General features: G+C 45.5%; 1 protein-coding gene across 6 annotated transcripts in view; it reads right to left on the reverse strand.

Moving 5' to 3' along the window:
• NBEA (neurobeachin) overlaps nucleotides 1-17,808 on the reverse strand; it is a 579,373-nt gene that overhangs the window by 45,805 nt on the left and 515,760 nt on the right. For all 6 annotated transcript variants that reach the window (XM_071208160.1, XM_071208159.1, XM_071208158.1 and 3 more), the window contains exon 47: nucleotides 6,618-6,770. In XM_071208160.1, coding sequence (XP_071064261.1) covers nucleotides 6,618-6,770 — 153 coding nt within the window. The remainder of the gene's footprint in view (nucleotides 1-6,617; nucleotides 6,771-17,808) is intronic.

Raw genomic sequence — 17,808 nt, forward strand, 5'->3', positions numbered from 1 at the left:
TAGATTTCACATTCTCTGTATGAGGATAAGGAACCATGTGGTCATAAATACTAGAAAGATAAACATAAAACTGCTTTAAAAAAAGTTCTCACTTATCTAGAAACTTTGTATTTATCTGGACAGTTAATTTGTTGGACGGCAATGAATTTGTTGGTAATATCCAACATACCAGATGACCGAGGGGACTTTTCGGGCAGCCTTGGTCAAGAGTGCACGGTCGTGCGTGTTTAGTTCCTCTCAGCTCAAAGGATGGTTTCTCACCTGTAGTAACGGGTGGCACTCCGGGCCTGAAGCACGACTGCCCTTCTTTTATTCAACAAGGTGTCATCAGTAACAAAGTTATTAATTCTGGGGACACGGAACTCCCTTCACCAAAGAAGAACGTGAAGGCAGGGGCCATTACGAGCCCCTGGAACTGCTTGATTAGAACAAATGTAAAAATGCTCTGGCTGCAGCAAGCACAGGAAGATGCTCCCTGTCATCAGCCACAGGGAAGCGCAGAACCGCAGTGAGACGCCACTTCACACCCCTGGGACGCTACAGTGAAAGCAACAACAGGCGACAGAGAGCGCTGGCAGGGACGTAGGGAAACCAGAATCCTCATACGCTGCTGGTCTGAAAGCGAAATGGTACATTCACTTCGGAAAACAGTTTGGCAGTTTCTTACAAAGCTAAACATAAATCCACCACGACCCAGCAACTCTACCCCTAGGTATCTACCCAAGAGAAATGAAAAGCTATGTCAACACAGAGACTGCATGTAAATGTTCACAGCGCATCATTCCTAACAGCCAAATAGTGGAAACAATCCAAGTGCCTATCCGCTGGTGAATGGCTAAATCGAATGTCGATGTAGCCATATGATGATGCAGCACTGGACAAGAGGAGGAACAAAGTACCGATACATGCTCCTGTACGACAAACCTCAAAACCAGTGTGCTAAGGGAAGGAATTCAGGCCCGAAACTCAGGACTCTACTTCCGTGAGACGTCCAGGTTTGGCAGCTCAAGAGAGGCAGGAAGTGGCGAGCGGCTCTGTGGGCCAGGGGAGGGATGGGGGTGGCCGCAGATGGGCACAGGAGCCTTCTGGGGCCAAGGACATGTCTGGTGTTTGGTTTGTGGTGATGGTCCCATAGCTCTGAATTCACTAAAAATCTCTACGTTGTATATTTAAAATAAGTGAAGTTCACAGCAGGTACGCTACATCTCAGCAAAGCTGTTAAAACGTGCTAGCACCATCCAGTGGAGGCGGGAAGACGACTGAGTGTTCTGTTGACATCCCTGAAGACGCTGCGGTTTGAGGTCCTGATTTTACGGGCCGTGAGAGAAGGGGGTTTATATGGGAGTTCTTGAGGAAAACAATGACTGGGTAGTCCTTTATGTACTTTATGTATACAGCCACCAATTTTCTGTCAAGTCAATTATTTGAGGTATACTTTATATAAGCAAATGTACCCATTGTAGTGCACAGTTGTATGAATTTTGATGAATACATACTGTCATGTAATGCACACGACCAAGAATAGTTCCGTCAACCTGAAAATTCCCATGACCATCTGGAGCCAACCCCTCCCACTCCTAGCTCTTGGCGACCACTCATCTATTTCACTGTTTTTTTTGCCTCTGTATCTGCCCTTTCTAAGACGTCATACACGTGAAATCCTACAGTGTGTATCTTTAGGGGGCTGATCCATGTATTGGGACTTGGTTCCTTATCATGGCTAATTATTACTAGGACTCCACTGTATTCATGTGCCAGAATTTTCTGTTCACCAGCTGAAGGGCATTTGGGCAGTTTCCAGTTTTTGGTGATAATGAATAAAGATAAAAGTTTTCCTTTTTCTTGGGTCAATACCTAGAAGTGTGATTGCTGGGTTACATGGTAAGTGGGTCTAACTTTATAAGAAACCATTGCCCTACTACAGGGCAGTTGAATTCCAGTTGCTCTGCATCTTCACCAGCACTTGGAATGCCGTTTTGTTTTGTTTTTGCCATTCTAATATGTAGTGGTTTCTCATTATGGTTTTAATTTGCCTTTTCTTCATGACTCGATGCTGAGCATTTCTTCGTATGCTCTTTTGCCATCTGCAGATCTTTTTTTGTGAAGAGTCTGTTCAAATCTTTTGCATCCTTTAAAAACTAGATTTTCTTATTAATTTTTGAATGCTGTATAGACCCAAGTCCTCTATCGGATGTGGATTGCAAGTATTTTCTCACAGTCTATGGCTTGTTTTTTTCATTTTCTTACCGGTGTCTTTCAAAGAGAAGGAAATTTTGAAAGTCAGTTTATCATTGTTTTCCTTTCTGGCTCATGCTTTGATGCTGGATCTTAGACATCTTACCCATCCTGAGGTCACAGATTCTCTCTTCTCTTCGTTTTCCTTTAGATGTTCTACGGCTTTAGGTTTTGCCTTAGGTCCATGGTCAATTCTGAGTTAGTGCGTAGTGACGGCAGGAGGCAGGGCTGAGGGCCTTCTGTATGGATTTCAAGTCGGTCCTGCACCACTTGTCTGGAAGTCAGTTTCCTTTCAGAATCCTACTTTGACAGGTATCTCTTAATCTCCTAAATCCATGGCAGTCAACGTACACAGCAGAATATCGGAGAAGACAGAGGGCGACCCGGACAAGGCAGGTCAGCCGGGGCAGGTGACCGGCCTCTGGACCCGGAGTGCAGCTAGGCCCTCAGAAGAGGTGTGCTGGGGCCAGGGGCCCACCTGCCTGGTGCAGCCTCGTCTCTGCAGCACAGGTGGCTTCTCCCCACCGAGCGGCACTGACGGGCTGCGCCCAGTAAACAGGCAGTGCTCTGCTCAGGCTTCCGGTCTGGTGCCCACACTTCACTGCCGCTGGAGCACTACAGGCTGCTCTGGCAATGCAGTGTCAAGGAGCTACTGGGGAAGTGAAGGGAGCCAGCCGCTCTGTCCACACCACCGGCTTCTCCAAAGGCTTCTTTCTAACACAAGAAGGCTCTGCTTAAAGGCCTTTCAGGGAAGCGGACTTGGCCCAGTGGTTAGGGCATCCGCCTACCACATGGGAGGTCCGTGGTTCAAACCCCGGGCCTCCTTGACAAGTGTGGAGCTGGCCCATGTGCAGTGCTGATGCGCGCAAGGAGTGCCCTGCCACGCAGGGGTGTCCCCTGTGTATGGGAGCCCCACACGCAAGGAGTGTGCCCCATAAGGAGAGCCACCCAGCGCGAAAAAAGTGCAGCCTGCCCAGGAGTGGCGCCGCACATACAGAGAGTTGACAATAAAAAGAAACACAGATTCCCGGTGCCGTTGATAAGGATAGAAGTGGTCACAGAAGAACAAACAGTGAATGGACACAGAGAGCAGACAACCCTGGGGGGAGGGGGCGGCGAAGAGGAGAGAAATAAATAAAAATAAATAAATCTTTAAAAAACCAATCTTGGGTAGATAACTTCTTCTGGAAACGCAAAGGCCAGATATCCTATGTCCACAATATAATCAGCTGATCTGGTCACTTACATATTTGAGAAAAGGTGGGCTAGACGGTATTTATGGAAAACCTTCTCTCCAATTCTTTTAAACCTAAGACCTTTCCCTGTGTCATTAACAAAGTCTTCCCTGACCTGAAGACTGTCTTCTCAACTGATCAGCTTTCATTAGGAAAGCAAACCCTTCCCCACTTCGTGGACTGGGCACCACCGAAAACCGTCTATTCCTATCAGGAAATAAGGCTCATTCTGACACCGGGGCCTGTTTGTCTGGTCTGCTTTTGTGCATATTCAAAGTCTACCAAAAGGTCATATAAAATTTCCTAGTGTAAGACTAGTTTAATTTTGGTTATACATGAGCAAATCGAGAAATGTGAAATGTCCAGCAGAAAGGAAAAGGTATAAGTCGTACTGTTCTCTTCTGTGTGGTTGAGTGAACGTGTAGAATTTATACAGTATCTGCACTCACAGCATCCATGAAGTAAAAAAAAAAAAGAAAAAAAAAGGAAATCAGTTAAATCTTAACTGACAGCCACCAATCCTCAACCACAGTCCCAACAACCTCAGTGAATGCGCAGAGAAGAGCCCGTATCCGAGGTGGGGCTGAAGGGAGCGGGACTTCTGGATTTGAAACATTTCCCGCTCTTGAGCCGGGACTTCACCGCTGACCAGCGTCGCTGCCCTGGGTGAAGACACTATTGGACAGTGAGCTGCACATTTCTCACCTGCGGAATGGAGAAAGTATGAAAGTGGACGAAAAGCCGCCCCAGGCCTGATGGGAAGCCCACTGCGCGCCAGTGCCCGCCCGCGGGGTGGCGTGAGTGGGAGGGCCCGGCGAGCCCGTCTGCTGTGCTACGTGAGGGGCCAATCAGCTTGACTAGCTGGGGCCTACCCAGACCACATGGGGACAGCCTTCAGTTTACCCCTCCTACACCATTCGTTCCTTCATTCATTCCTTCATCCAGCCAAGACTCGCTGACCAGCTGCCAGGCACAGGTCTGGCCCTGGAGGCACAAGGCGCTGGCGTGGCTGACGTAGATGTGCACCCCTCACATCACTGCCAGCGTTCACGCGGGAGAGTTCAGTGGTCAGGCTCCAGCTCGAAACCTCAGCAGCGTTTTGGGGGTGTGCATCCCTAAAGTATAAATCCTTCACATGAAAAATCTGAAGACATAATCTATTTTTCAGGGAGATCATATGAAGTAATTTCATATATCAGAAAAGTACCAAAAACAGAGATTGAGAAGTGAGAGAAACCACACTTAGAATTTATGCAATACATCATGTTCCCCCAAAGTGGCAAAACCGGGTTACAGAGCCTACATGGTGCTTGCAAACACAGATGTCAGCACGACTTTCTACAGAAAGGATACTCAAAGGAAAAAGGGAGTGAGGAAATGGAGGGCAGAGGGCAGGGTGGGGTGCTAAAGGCCACGGGGGTTCTCTCTGGGGACCGGAAAGTGTTTGAAGATCGACAGTGGTGAAAGTTGCACACCACTGTGAATACACTAAAAACCAATGAATGGCATGTTTTAAATGGGCAAATTATATGGCAAGCAAGTTATATCTCAATAAAGCTGTCACCAAAGAAACGAAACAAACAAAAAACCAATCAAAGAGGCTTAAGGAATATATGAAGTCCATTGCAATATGGCAACCTCAGTTGAATTCTGATTCAAAAAAACTGTAAGAACAAAATAAAACATGTTTATGAGACAGTTGGGAAAAAAATCAGGGGCAGGGAAAAAATGTTAAAAATATATTTTGGTTCACTGGTTTTACTGATACAATTCTTCAATTGACCAAGAAAAACAACCCACTAGAGAGGATACTTTTTGTGAAGTGGTTCATGCCCACATGCCTTAATCATACTGAGATTAAATTCTCCTTCTATATAGATAAAAACAGAGAAAAATCAATAAAATTCCTGCTTGTAAACACTATCTATAAATCCCTTATTTCGACACATGCTGATGCCTGCCACACAGATGAAAGAGTCATGGCATCATCTAGGTAAGACTCTCTTCAAGGCACGCCTTTACTTTTGTTTTCCTTATTTTGCTTTTTGATAGACAGTGCTGTACCAAGGGCCTCCTGTGGATGGCTGCGTGGCACCCCACAGTGCGACTATGCATCATTTGCTTCCTGACTCCTCCCGAGGGCTGCCTAGCTGTGCCATCATACCACAATCGAGGCAAGCGCTCTTGCAAGCCCTGGAGCGGAGGCCATGCCTGGGGCACCTCTGTCCAGCCCGTCCATACAAGAGCCGCTGAGCAAGCCTGTCCAGGCGCAGCTCTCACAGAAACAAGAGTGGCACATCTTTTCTTCAAAGATTTATTTATTTCTTTCCCTTTCCTCCCCATTCCCCCGCCCCGGTTGTCTGTTCTCTGTGTCTATTTGCTGCGTGTTCTTCTTTGTCCGCTTCTGTTGTTGTCAGCGGCATGAGAATCTGTGTTTCTTTTTGTTGTGTCATCTTGTTGTGTTAGCTCTCCGTGTGTGTAGCACCATTTCTGGGCAGGCTGCACTTTCTTTCATGCTGGGCGGCTCTCCTTATGGGGTGCACTCCTTGAGCATGGGGCTCCCATATGCGGGGGACACCCCTGCGTGGCACAGCACTCCTTGCGCACATCAGCACTGCACATGGGCCAGCTCCACATGGGTCAAGGAGGCCCAGGGTTTGAACCAAGGACCTCCCATGTGGTAGACGGACGCCCTAACCACTGGGCCAAGTCTGCTTCCCAAGTGGCACATCTTAAGTTTCATGGCTTAATACGTTCTACATACAAACATGTTCTGAATGTACATTTTTTCCGGCTCTGGCTATTTTTATAATGAATGAAAAAAAGAATGCATATTTAATCATTAACAAAATTAAGGACTGGACATTTCTCTTAAGCATTAGAGTATGGTACAGTAAGTCGCTTGTCCATGGTTCTCTCTCGAAGGAGCAAATATCACTGAATTACATCCTTTCCCTCACCAAAGGCAAGACCACTTGACAAAAAGAAGGCACGCTTCCAAAGACCACAGTAAAATGCTGTTTTTCCCCCTACATTTTAACCTTGTTTTTATAGATAAGGAATGGCAATTTGGTAACAGCTAAGAGACCACCACAGAATAGTTTAACTTCCCGATCACGGCTAAACCAAAGCCCCGATCGCTCTCACCATCCTGTTGATCCGCACAAAGTCTTCCGGCTTTTTTGCCCACGGGGGCAGGTCGATGTCGTTCACCACCACTTCGTCTTCTCGGACTCCAAGATTATACCCATTGCTGTTGACGAACATCTCCGGCAGGTAGTAGAACTCTGGAATTAGCTCCTGCCAAGAGTGAAAATGCAGCATAGTCAACACAGTTTATAAAAATCTGCCGAATACACAAAATAATTTCTTTATTAAAAACTGGTATCTGGTTACTTAATTCTATTCTTCATTTAATTTCCTTTAGATAGGATGTCTAGGAAATGACGACAACACATTTCTCTTGAACAATTCACCTGACAGTTTATGCATATAATAGTCAGCATTTCAAAATGTTATTAGCTTACAATCTTATCCTATCACAAATTAAGAGAAATAGCTATACAAATTAACAACAGTTGCAATAGCACTAGTAAACAACTACGTAAAGCTCTTTAAGAAAAATTCTAGGCTGCTTAAAAACCTTTTCTGAGTATTATTAATGCATTTTTAATACATTTTTAAAAAGTTGTTGCCAGTGTTTATTAAAAACCATTTCTCTTTATTTTAACTAAATTGGCAATCATAATATATGATTTTATAAAGATGGTCATAGTTTTATTTTGTAATTTGGCTAAATAAATTATTGTTAATACCTACCATTAAACACAATGAAGAGAAAATATGTAACATGATAATCAGTTTTAAATATTCATATGCCACCTGGGTGGAGAATTCTAAATAAATTGGATGCAAAGACAACTTGTGTTATTTGTGTGTAAGCCACATACGACTAGATTTTAGGCAAACTTGAGACTGATGGATAGTACCTTAGATGTGTGTGAAATAGCAATGAGCTGATTTTAAGACCGTAAGCATTTTAATTTCATGTTGTCCTTTTTTTTTTAAGCAACAGGGAGAAAATGCAATAAAAAAACCAAATACAAGACAAAACCATGTAGTTTTCATGTACGTCATCTAGACCATCTTTTTTCAGATATCTAACTGAGGATTTACTAAATTAAGCTGTGAAGAGCACAAGGACACTTGTTTGTGTAACACGAACAACACCGATGAGGCAGTGCCTGGAATCCGAACCTTACTGTGCCTTCTCTGGGATGCCGAGGACATATTCAAACCCAGTCCAAGAGGGCTGCAACTAGAGCTGAGCCTTAAATTTCTAAAAAGCAAACCTCAAAGCTTCCTCTTCAGAGGTTCCGCTGACACCAGCCTGTATCTGTCATGACATAAGTGGGTATTGATCCTAGAAATTCTCTGTGAGAGTCTGACCAGTATCCATTCTCACGAACAAGAAAAAAGATAGGAGTGTTTATTTTCTCCAGCACTATGAGAGCAGAAGCAGATTCATGTAACTGAATTTTCTGGGTAAATGAAACTTACACAGAGAATTTCTTCTATTTAAACCATATGAATGGAAACAAATCATTGCATACTTCCTAATGTTAATTTATTCATGTAGTAAAGATTTTGAGTACCAGACACTGTGATGGGTACTAAGGAAATAAAAAATCCCCAAGACTTGGCCTAACCATTCAAGTAACTCATGGTCTGGTGTATGTGGCAGATGCGTAAACAGATGGTTGTGACAGACAACAATAGCTGTGAAAGGGGTCTGAACAGAGTGCCAGGGAGCCTGGAGGAGACAGCAGGGAGTCTGGACAAGTCAGCAAAGTCTTCATGGGGGACCAGACATCTGAGCCGTAAGTTCACGGTTAAGGTGAAGATGGGACCATCAGGGAGCGCTGATTTGGCGTGCAGCCGAGGAAGGGCGAGACCAAACACGGGTGGGGTGCAGGACATAGCAGGGGGAAGAGGTCGAGACGGGGAGGTGAGAGGTATTTGGGGTCAGATGAAGGCAATTTTACGCCAATGCATTTTGTCTCATTGGCAAAATAAGTTTTAGAGAAGAGTTTGTGACACAATCAAATTTGTTCTATTGCAAGCTACTGGGTGGCCTGGGGAGGGGTAGAGACGTGGGTGGGGGAGGGGGAGCCAGCAGCAAGAACACCATGGACGCGGGAAAGGCAACTCTTCCTTGTGGTGAGTGAGGGTCAGGCTGTGGGACTTTATCAAGGGGAGTGACATTCAACAGCCACCAAGGTCAGCAAGAAGGCGGTGAGTTAACAGAGATGTGGGCCTGGGCATGTAAGAACAGAAAGGGGGGAATTAGAAGGCTCATGTTAACAATAAACTACTTATAACATACATTGCAGGTGCAATGAACTATGTGGGAAGGGAGAAGCGGAATTATATAAATTAACATAAATCTTCAATGACATGAGCACAATATGGGAAACTGAGAAGGGGCTGGAAGAAAAACCACAAGGTAAATAAACATGTTTCCTTACCCATAATGATATGGCTTTGCTGATGGAAAAGGCAGGGCCTAAAGGGTGCCTCAGCAATATTCTATCAGCAAGGACTGTAAAGAGCTTGGCCGGCAGTGCTGGATGAGCATGTCAGTGGACACCAGTCACTGAGAGAAGCAATTTGGTAGAGGTGTGTGACCACTGATTAGGAGGAAGTAAGTGTTACTGCTGATCTCATGTGTTGGTACCCAACCAGAAATGCAGAGATATTCCACTGCATTAAAGGGACTCAGACACATTTCTTGTGGTCTTACTCTCACTGTTTGGAAGAAAAGGTGCGGAGAAGGGGAAAAATGTTGCTATTTGCACATTTATCCACTCTTTATGTGATGGTGACTAGCAATAGCATCCCAAAGGTCTGAAGCGGGGGATGAGCGTGAGGTCATGCAGAGGCTTAGTCTGGAGAGCGAATTATACACAAGAAACTCACACAAGCCAGGGATTTGTCATCGGTTATTTGAGTTCATGCCCTATCTCTAAAACTAGACTACATGAACAGCTTGAGGACAGAGGGATATATATCCACAAGGGTATAGTGAAACAGAGCTTTTATTTATTTAAAGCAGTCCAAAGAGTTATCTTCAACTACTGTGGTGCTTCATAATGCATTCCATATATATTTTTTCCAATCTTTTCTGTGGTGGAGAGCCATAAAAAATATGTGGTTATTTTTAATCTACTTACCACTATAATATTATTTCACCACAAGCCATTAAATTAGATTCACAAAGGCCCAAGAAATATAGGGTTTCATAATAGTAACAGTTTGGGCAAAAGCAAACGGTAGAGTCTTATTTTGTGAGGTTTATATTTGGCTGAATCCCTTATAGCTCTTGCTGCTATACTTTGCATGCAGCAGGTGCTCATTAAATATTAAACAACTGAAGAGAGTGAAGTTATTTTACTATCACTAGAAATCTTCTGGGGAATGTGCAGATGGTGGGGAAAAGGACCAAAGCAGTGCTTTACTAAATGAAAGACAAATGAGTCCAGAATTAAAATGTGTAACTTTTGAGGGGAAACTTTTGCAGTTAAAAAAATATTGTCTTGAATATTCTAATGATGTTTGCAAGATTCAAAAACGTAAAAGAGCTTGATTTTAAATGTTGAAGAAGTTGGTTTAAAAGTTGCCAGCAAAGTTTTACACCAGCTGCAGAAGGGGTAGAAGCAGGACCCTTTTCATTTTAAATTGAAGCTCTCTAGGAAGACGGGAACCCAAAGCAGCCGTGATTCATTCTGAGGCTAGAAGGGCTGCCCTGATGGTTATTTAGAGAGGCAGGAACAAGAGCATTCAGTAGGAACATCAGGAAGGTCAACGGGGACCAGTCAAATGAAAAGTCACAGTACGGGGCCTCTAGGATGACTCTTGAGTAAGAGTGTTTTCTTCAGTTATCTGGTCGACCAGAATGCAGACGCACAGGTTAACTGAGCTGTTGAGACGTGATGTTTGAAGAGGCAAAACAACTCGCCCTGAATTCTAACATCGACTGGGAAGAGATGCAAAGCAGAAGTCAGCTTATCCCAAGGCCCCTAGAGGCTTTGTAACATTGTAACACCACAGCTGGCAGGGGCCAAGGCTGTCTGAACCCTGCAGGTGCTGAGTAGGGAAAGTTTGGGCATTCTGACCAAGGAGGCAGCAAGATCTCAGAACGTCTAAGTGACTGCAGGAGCCAAACGGGAGCAAATTTTTGTGCCTCAGTTTTATTGTTTTAAAATGTTGCTTCAAGTAGCATTTTTTCTTTAAATTGGTATATAAATACAAGACATTAGTATATAGTTTGTAGTCACAGTTATATTACTTTTAAAATGTCCTCATTTTAAAGATAAAAACCTAATGATTAAGAGAGTTACATCTGTGTTTCAACTGGTTGTGTCCAAGAAGCCCACAATTACAATATCTGTGCCCCACACAGGTCCTACGGTCATGGCCGTGGCTCTGGAGTTTAGTGCCCTGCCAGTAGGCCTTACTTTGGAATTTGTGCTCCTGGTTGTGATGGAGCTGTACTCAGATGTGACCTTTCTACACATGCCTCTTCTGTCACTTTTACTGAACCTGTGATTGGCGCTGGGGTTGGTGTGTGCTTAGGAGACTTGAATCTCTGGACTGTCTATGTGCTAGCTAGGCCCTGAGCCTCAGCAGAATTTCAGCACCTACTCTTTGGTTTGTAGGACGTACCCAGGTCAGCTGATGGGGAGGTGAGAATGGTCAACCACCACACCAGGGAACCAAGAGTGTCTACAATTAAAAGGAGAATTGCATCCATCAGCCATGTGGAATCTAAGCCCCCTCTCGATTTAGAGGTGGAGTGGACATTGCCATCCCAGGGTCCACAGGATGGAGGAATATAATATGGATTGGACTTCCTGGTATTCTATATAAACTGCTGTGACTCTAGCAATGGAACTAGATTACTGATGTGGATATGGTGGCCACGGGAGTTGCTGAGGGCAGGGAGAGGGAGGAAGAGGTGTGATACGGGGCATTTGGGAATTGGAGTTGTCCTGAATGATACTGCAGGGACAGATGCAAGACATTGTATATCCTGCCATAACCCGCTAGATGGACTGGGGGAGAGTGTGAACTACAATGTAAACTATGGTCCATGAGGTGGCAGTGCTTAAGGGTGTATTCACCAAATGCAATGAATGTGCCTCACTGATGAAAGGGGATGTTGATGTGGGAGGAGCGGGGTGGGGTGGGGTGGGGAGTGGGATATATGGGAACCTCTTCTGTTTTTTAATGTAGCGTTTGTGTGATCTATTTATCTTTTTAAAAAAAGATAAAAAAAAAAAAATCTGTGCTCCAAGACAGGAATCAGCTTAAATGATACCTCTGGTAGTTCATTTTAAAATAGCAGGCAACATTTATTTGTATCTGACTATCTGTTGGCACTGTTCTAAGTGTTTTACATATATTGTCTTATATATATAAACTCTTGACATTGTCTGCATGACCCACTATAGTGACTCCCATGAACCTGGTCCACGCTGCTCATAGTTTTAAAGGAGCTGTACCAACTCAGGCAAAACAGGCTTTCATCTCCAACTTTCTGTGGTCAGAAAGCTTGCTGGAAAGCTACTCAGTTGCAAGCACTGGCTGTTTCTTATGGAAAATAAAGGATGATTCAGAGAGCAAAGCCAAGACCCCAGAGGATGTAAGCAAGGGTCCTGGGAACATTGGGTTAGGCAGCCATGCCCAGACAGCATAGCTGGGTCCTGATCGACAGACACTCCCTGTCCCCAGAGCCCAGGAAACTGCCAGCATGTCCCTGGGTGGATTTCAGACCTGCTGGGAATGCTCCACACGCTCCCCTTGGCATTCTCGTGTCTATGGAAGTTCACCTCTTCTTGGCTCATCACTGATGGCTGGGTGTAGATGGGATGGAGAACTTGACTTTCTTAGCGTCCACGTCTCAGGGTTAGGAACCGCTGCACCTTACCTGCTCTGGTACGCATCACGAGATACTAGACTCTGAGCCTGAAGCAAAGGTGGGATGAAACTGGTGGGGAGGAATGTAAACTGTGATCAAAGAGAGGACTGTGGTGGATGGTTTCTCCCAAGATGGCCACAACCCTACCTCCAACTGCCATGTTCTTCTGAAATTGGGCTTTGCTACTCATCTCACGGGGGGTGGGGGGGGTGGTGGGCGGGGCGGGGAGGGGACACTCCTCCTCTCCCATAATGCCTTGGCCTCGGGACTTGTTTTGACCAATGGGATGGTGCGGAGGTGACAGGATGTGACTTCTGGGCCGAGACCTTGAGTGGACTTGTAGCTTCCATGTTTTGTCCTCTTGGAGGCCAGGCTCCAGGAAAACGAGCGGCAATCTTGGTGCAAAGACCATGCAACGAAAGCGCGCCAGCTAGCCCCCAGCTGGTCCAGCCATTCGACTACAGCATCGGGCGTATGAGTGAATCGTCATGACCATCCAGCCCCACGTGAGCCACCCCAGCAGTTATGGATCAAGTTGGGTGCCCAAGAGGTCTGTTGGAAGGTTATGCTCTGGCCCTGCAGATGGGAACTCTTGTGAATAGAGTTAAGATGGGCTCAACTGGATTGGGCTGGGCCCTAATCCAATAGGACTGGTGCCCTTATAAGGAGAGGAAATGTGGACATGGTCACAGATGACTGATGCCAGGATGGAGAGAGCCGGCCACACGGCGGAGAGAGAGCTCGCACTCACCACGCTGTGGCAGGCCAGCTCCAGAGCCCGTGGCCTCCCGGGGATGCACGCCTTGCCACCCCTTGGCTTTCAGCTTCCAGCCTCTGAGACTCGGAGACCAGGAATTCCTGCTGTTTAACTCAACCAGCGTGTGACACAGCAGCCGTGGCAAGTGAAAGACACCGGCTGACAGCACGTGGGTGAGAGGCAAGCCGTGCCCGAGCTGGATGCCCACCGCAGAGCCGGGAGGAAGTACGCGGCCGCTGTGATTTTCAGCTGCTCCACTGGAGGTGGTTTGTTACATGGTGGCCCATCGGCTATGATCAGATGCTCATGTGGAAGAATGACAGCCGTGTGCCACCTGGATTAGAGTCCCAGGGCCGGCGCGCCGAGGACCACACGCCGGGGGCTCAGAACTGCACACGTTTATTCTCTCCGGGTTCTCGCAGCTGGAAGTCCAGAGCCACGGCATCGGCAGGTTCGAGGGAGAAGGGGCCCGGGCCCTCCTTGGCTGCACCCCAGCGCTGCTCTTTCCCTGAGGGCTCCCCCTGCGCCGTGTCTCCACACGACCCCCTCGAGAGGACCTCCACCACTGTAGTGAAGGACTCGTCTTCACTAATCTCATCAGCGAAGACCCCAAGTCCAGACAGGGTCACCTTCTGAGACCGGGGCGGAATGACTTTGGGGTGGGTGGGGTGGGCAGCCCGTTCTCCATTCAGTGGCTACAGCTGTGGGACTCCTGAGCAGACCCCAGAGCTGGCTCCACCACCTCCTTACCTGCTGGGCGAACTCAGGCCAATCGCTTAATGAAACTGGGATGAGGGCAGCATCTACCTCAGGGTGCTGCTTTGAGGATTCCACCAAAAACCAACACAAAAGCTGTGTGAAACTCTTAAATATTATGCCAATGAATGGAGCTTTGACTGTGGCTAAAATGGGAAATTGTGGGTTTTATATATATTACCAGAATAAACATTAAAAAAAATCACCTAGAACTGCATAACTGAGAGCGAACCCTGATGCAAAATAAGGATTACAGTTAGCGGTTTAAAAAAATCGTTCATCAGTTATAACCAAGCTCCACACTGATGCAAAGTGTTAAGAATAGGGAAAACTGTGTGGGTGTGTGGGGTGTATACAGGAACTCTGTACTTTCTGCATGATTTTTCTATAAACTGACAACTTCTCTAATAAAAAACAGGGGCTCGATTCCACCGTGGGAGGTGGCAGGAGGCCGCTGCGAGCGCACTGGCCGCGCTTTGCCAACTTGAGATGCAGCCGCGCTGCTTCCTGTCTTCCCAATGACAGATTTTCGTTAATCGGTCTCATTATAAGGAAAGTGTACAAGTAATTTAAAACATTTTCAGGGAAAAACAATGCAGAAAGACACTAAATATTATTAAAGGAATGGCAAAATGAAATGATAACCGGCATTTTGTGTCTCTAAATGTGATCTCTTATTTATTTTTAACAGCTATACTAAAACCCCACGGCACAGTTAATACTATTATATGTGTTCAGTCTATAATAACAAAATATCCACAAACACAATTTCTAATTTACAAGCTCATGACAAGTTCAAGCTGCTGAGAAATTGGACTTGAAAGTAAGTCTTAAAATGATAGAAGGCCATTATCAACACTATCATAACTGTATACCTATGGCATCAAACCTGACATTTCAGCTTAATATATTTTGCTCAGAGAGTATATAATTTTATGGCGTCCTGGTGAAATCAAATCCAACCCAGACGTTTTCACTTTCCTAAAATAACTCATTGCAAGGCTTTAAAGCTGCCATTTTTTTTCTTTCTTTCTTTCTTTTCCAAAAGATTGCTCCCCTGGCATCCGTTAAGTCCACCAGTGCCCATGATGTGTCAGTGTGTTGGTGGTGGGCACCTCCATTACCTGTATTAATTTACACCACGTCACCCTAGTGACATTTTGGTCACAGCTACCTTTTCTAATATCCACGCACTATGCAAAAAGTGATAGAACAACTTTTGGGGCATTAAGGAAAATTAGTTGAGGAGCTGAAGTCGAATGTCACTGTTACCAAGTCTGTGCAGGAGGAGAGAAAGGAAAAAATAGTAAGTAACACCGAGCTGTCGGACGACTCGGGGCCTCTCCCCGGAAGGTCATCCTTCGGCCGTGGTGGTGTCCCTCCCACGGGAGGACACGGCCCCCTCAAGACAGGCCGGCCGGCCCCTCCCCGCCACCCTGCGTCTTCCTCACACGACGCGGCCGACCGGGTGGATATTGCATGGAACCTTTCCCTCTCCCAAAATGGAAGTACGTTTTCTTAAAGCATGTCTTCTCTTTAACATCCCTGTCATGAGGACCCCAAATTCAGATGCTATAAAGAGAGGCTGATTCCTTTGGATACACACACGAAAGCCTGAAAATACAACTGGAACCTAACAAACTGAAAGGCTCCGGAAAACCCTGCTTGCAGAGCAGCTTTTGGCAATTTCAAAGATCTTTTCTAAACCAGTAAGAAAAAGGGGAAAAAGATAGTTTTCGGGTCAACAGATATATATGAAAACGTGGTCAGTTTCACTCGTAATTAAAGAAAGGCAAACAAAACAGAAACTCCCTTCTCACTTCTCGAGTAGGAAAAGGTGAAACGCTGGTGCTGGCAGCGCCCGAAGGCGGGGCAGGAGTCACCTGCACACACTGCTGCAGGGAGGGGACTGTCCTGCTTGGAATATCCTTCAAAATCGGTCTCCTTAGGGCCCCGTGAGCAGGGATCTCCCTTGCACAGGCACACGAAGGTGAAGATCTCCATGGCAAAGATGTTCATCGCAGCCTCGTGTTCAAAAGTAGAAACTGCAGGGAGGACGAGCTACCCATCGATGGGAGACTGTGAATAAATGACTGCCTAGGTAGACAGCAGGCGCCCCGAGAAGGCAGGCAGTCAAGGTGGACTGTCCCCGGAGCCGAAGGGCTCGGGGGCAGGAGAGCACTGTCGCGAGAGCCAGCTCTGCAGTGCGGGGCTGGGAAATGAGCTGCCTCAGAACCAGTTAGGTCTTGGTTAAAAGATGAATACTTCTTTGTCTTCGGTAGGGTTGTTCGAGGATGAAAAATAAAAACCCTTCCGAGTTAGTGCAAACCTCGACTGCACTGCCTTCACTCATGAGTCCAGAAGCCAAAGCATCACAACTAGTAGCAGGATGTCGGGAAAGTTTCTGAGAACTGCTGGGGACACCGCTGCAGTTCTGGAAGGCCAAGCACGGAGGGTGGCCGGTCTCCAGGAGACTGGCCTGGCCTTGCAGCGGGGAGGTGCTCGCTGGGCCGAGGGGGCCACAGCATTCCGGGGGGGGGGGGGGGGGAGAAGAGGAAAGCTGAGGCCACGAACATCAGCTGGAGTGACTGACCCACCGTGTGTGAGGGTGCGGAAGGTGGGCTGGGGAAGAGCCCATTTTCTGCTTGTGAGGACGTCACGCACTGCTGGAGAGGCACTGTCCCTTGCAGTGGTTTGATACTATGGGGAAAAGCTCTGAATTAAGACATAAATAACCTTACAGGTGATAGGAAGCGTTCAATGGTGGTTTTAATTCGCACACAGAATATTTATGAGTGTTTATGAGCACTGTCCTAATTCTATATATAGTTGTTCAGTATAAGCCTAAAGACTCCCTGCTTTCTCTTTTATTTCTCAAAGTGTCATTAAATAAGAAATGGATTCCATTCCTGGTGTCACTGGCAGCAAATCAGTTTAAATAATGATTTAAGGATATTTCAGAGTTTAAATCCTCAATCAAGTTATGAGATTATTATAAGAAAAATGTGGGTCTTTGGAGTTTAATATGCCAAAGATGCATGCTAAATTCTCTTGCTTTTTTCCAAGTGTAAGTTGTATGTATAAATTAATATTCAGTTATGGAAAGTTTGATGGCAATTAATCGAACACATAGATATGCCTCACACTGCTTGGATCCCCTGACTTTGTTTTCTGCTTTGGAAAAGAACCGAACAAAAACTGTTCTATTCATCCAGTTTCCTTATAATTTAGGAAGACTGCAACTGCCTTTTAAAAATGTTTTGCAATAAACATCCATAAATATATGTATAATTATTTTGACTGTAATGCACTGCTTTTTGTTGGGACAGGTAAAACCCCAAATGGAATGATGCCATAACATTTTTATATTCAATAGTATGAGGGACAGTGATGGAAAATATTTTTGCCTTGAAGGAAAAGCCCTGAAAATAAGAAACACATCTGCCTTTGCATCAACTTTGTGATAAAATCTTATTCTCAGGAAAAAATGAGCAAAATGAGAGCAAGAACGAAGATATTGCCATTGTTATGAATATAACCTTTTTTTTTTTTTTTTAGGAGAGTCCATGTCAATGAAAGGCAAATTTTTATATTTAACAATAGGTAAGTAGTACCAACTGTAAAATTACTCTGCTCTCAGGCTGTTTCTGGAAATTGTGTGTGTTGGTTTAATCTAATGTGTATTGTTGGATGGTGTCCCCAGGCACAGGCTAGTAAAAGCTAAGGCTCTACAGAAAAGCCTACATTTTAAATGGGTCTTGTCATTAATGCTTTATTAATCGCCCCAGGCCATGCAAACCCAGAGCTGGGCCAGCTATAACAATATGACACTTTAAGGTCAAATC

The sequence above is a fragment of the Dasypus novemcinctus genome, chromosome 15 (genome assembly GCF_030445035.2).
Source record: "Dasypus novemcinctus isolate mDasNov1 chromosome 15, mDasNov1.1.hap2, whole genome shotgun sequence".
NCBI lineage: Eukaryota > Metazoa > Chordata > Mammalia > Cingulata > Dasypodidae > Dasypus > Dasypus novemcinctus.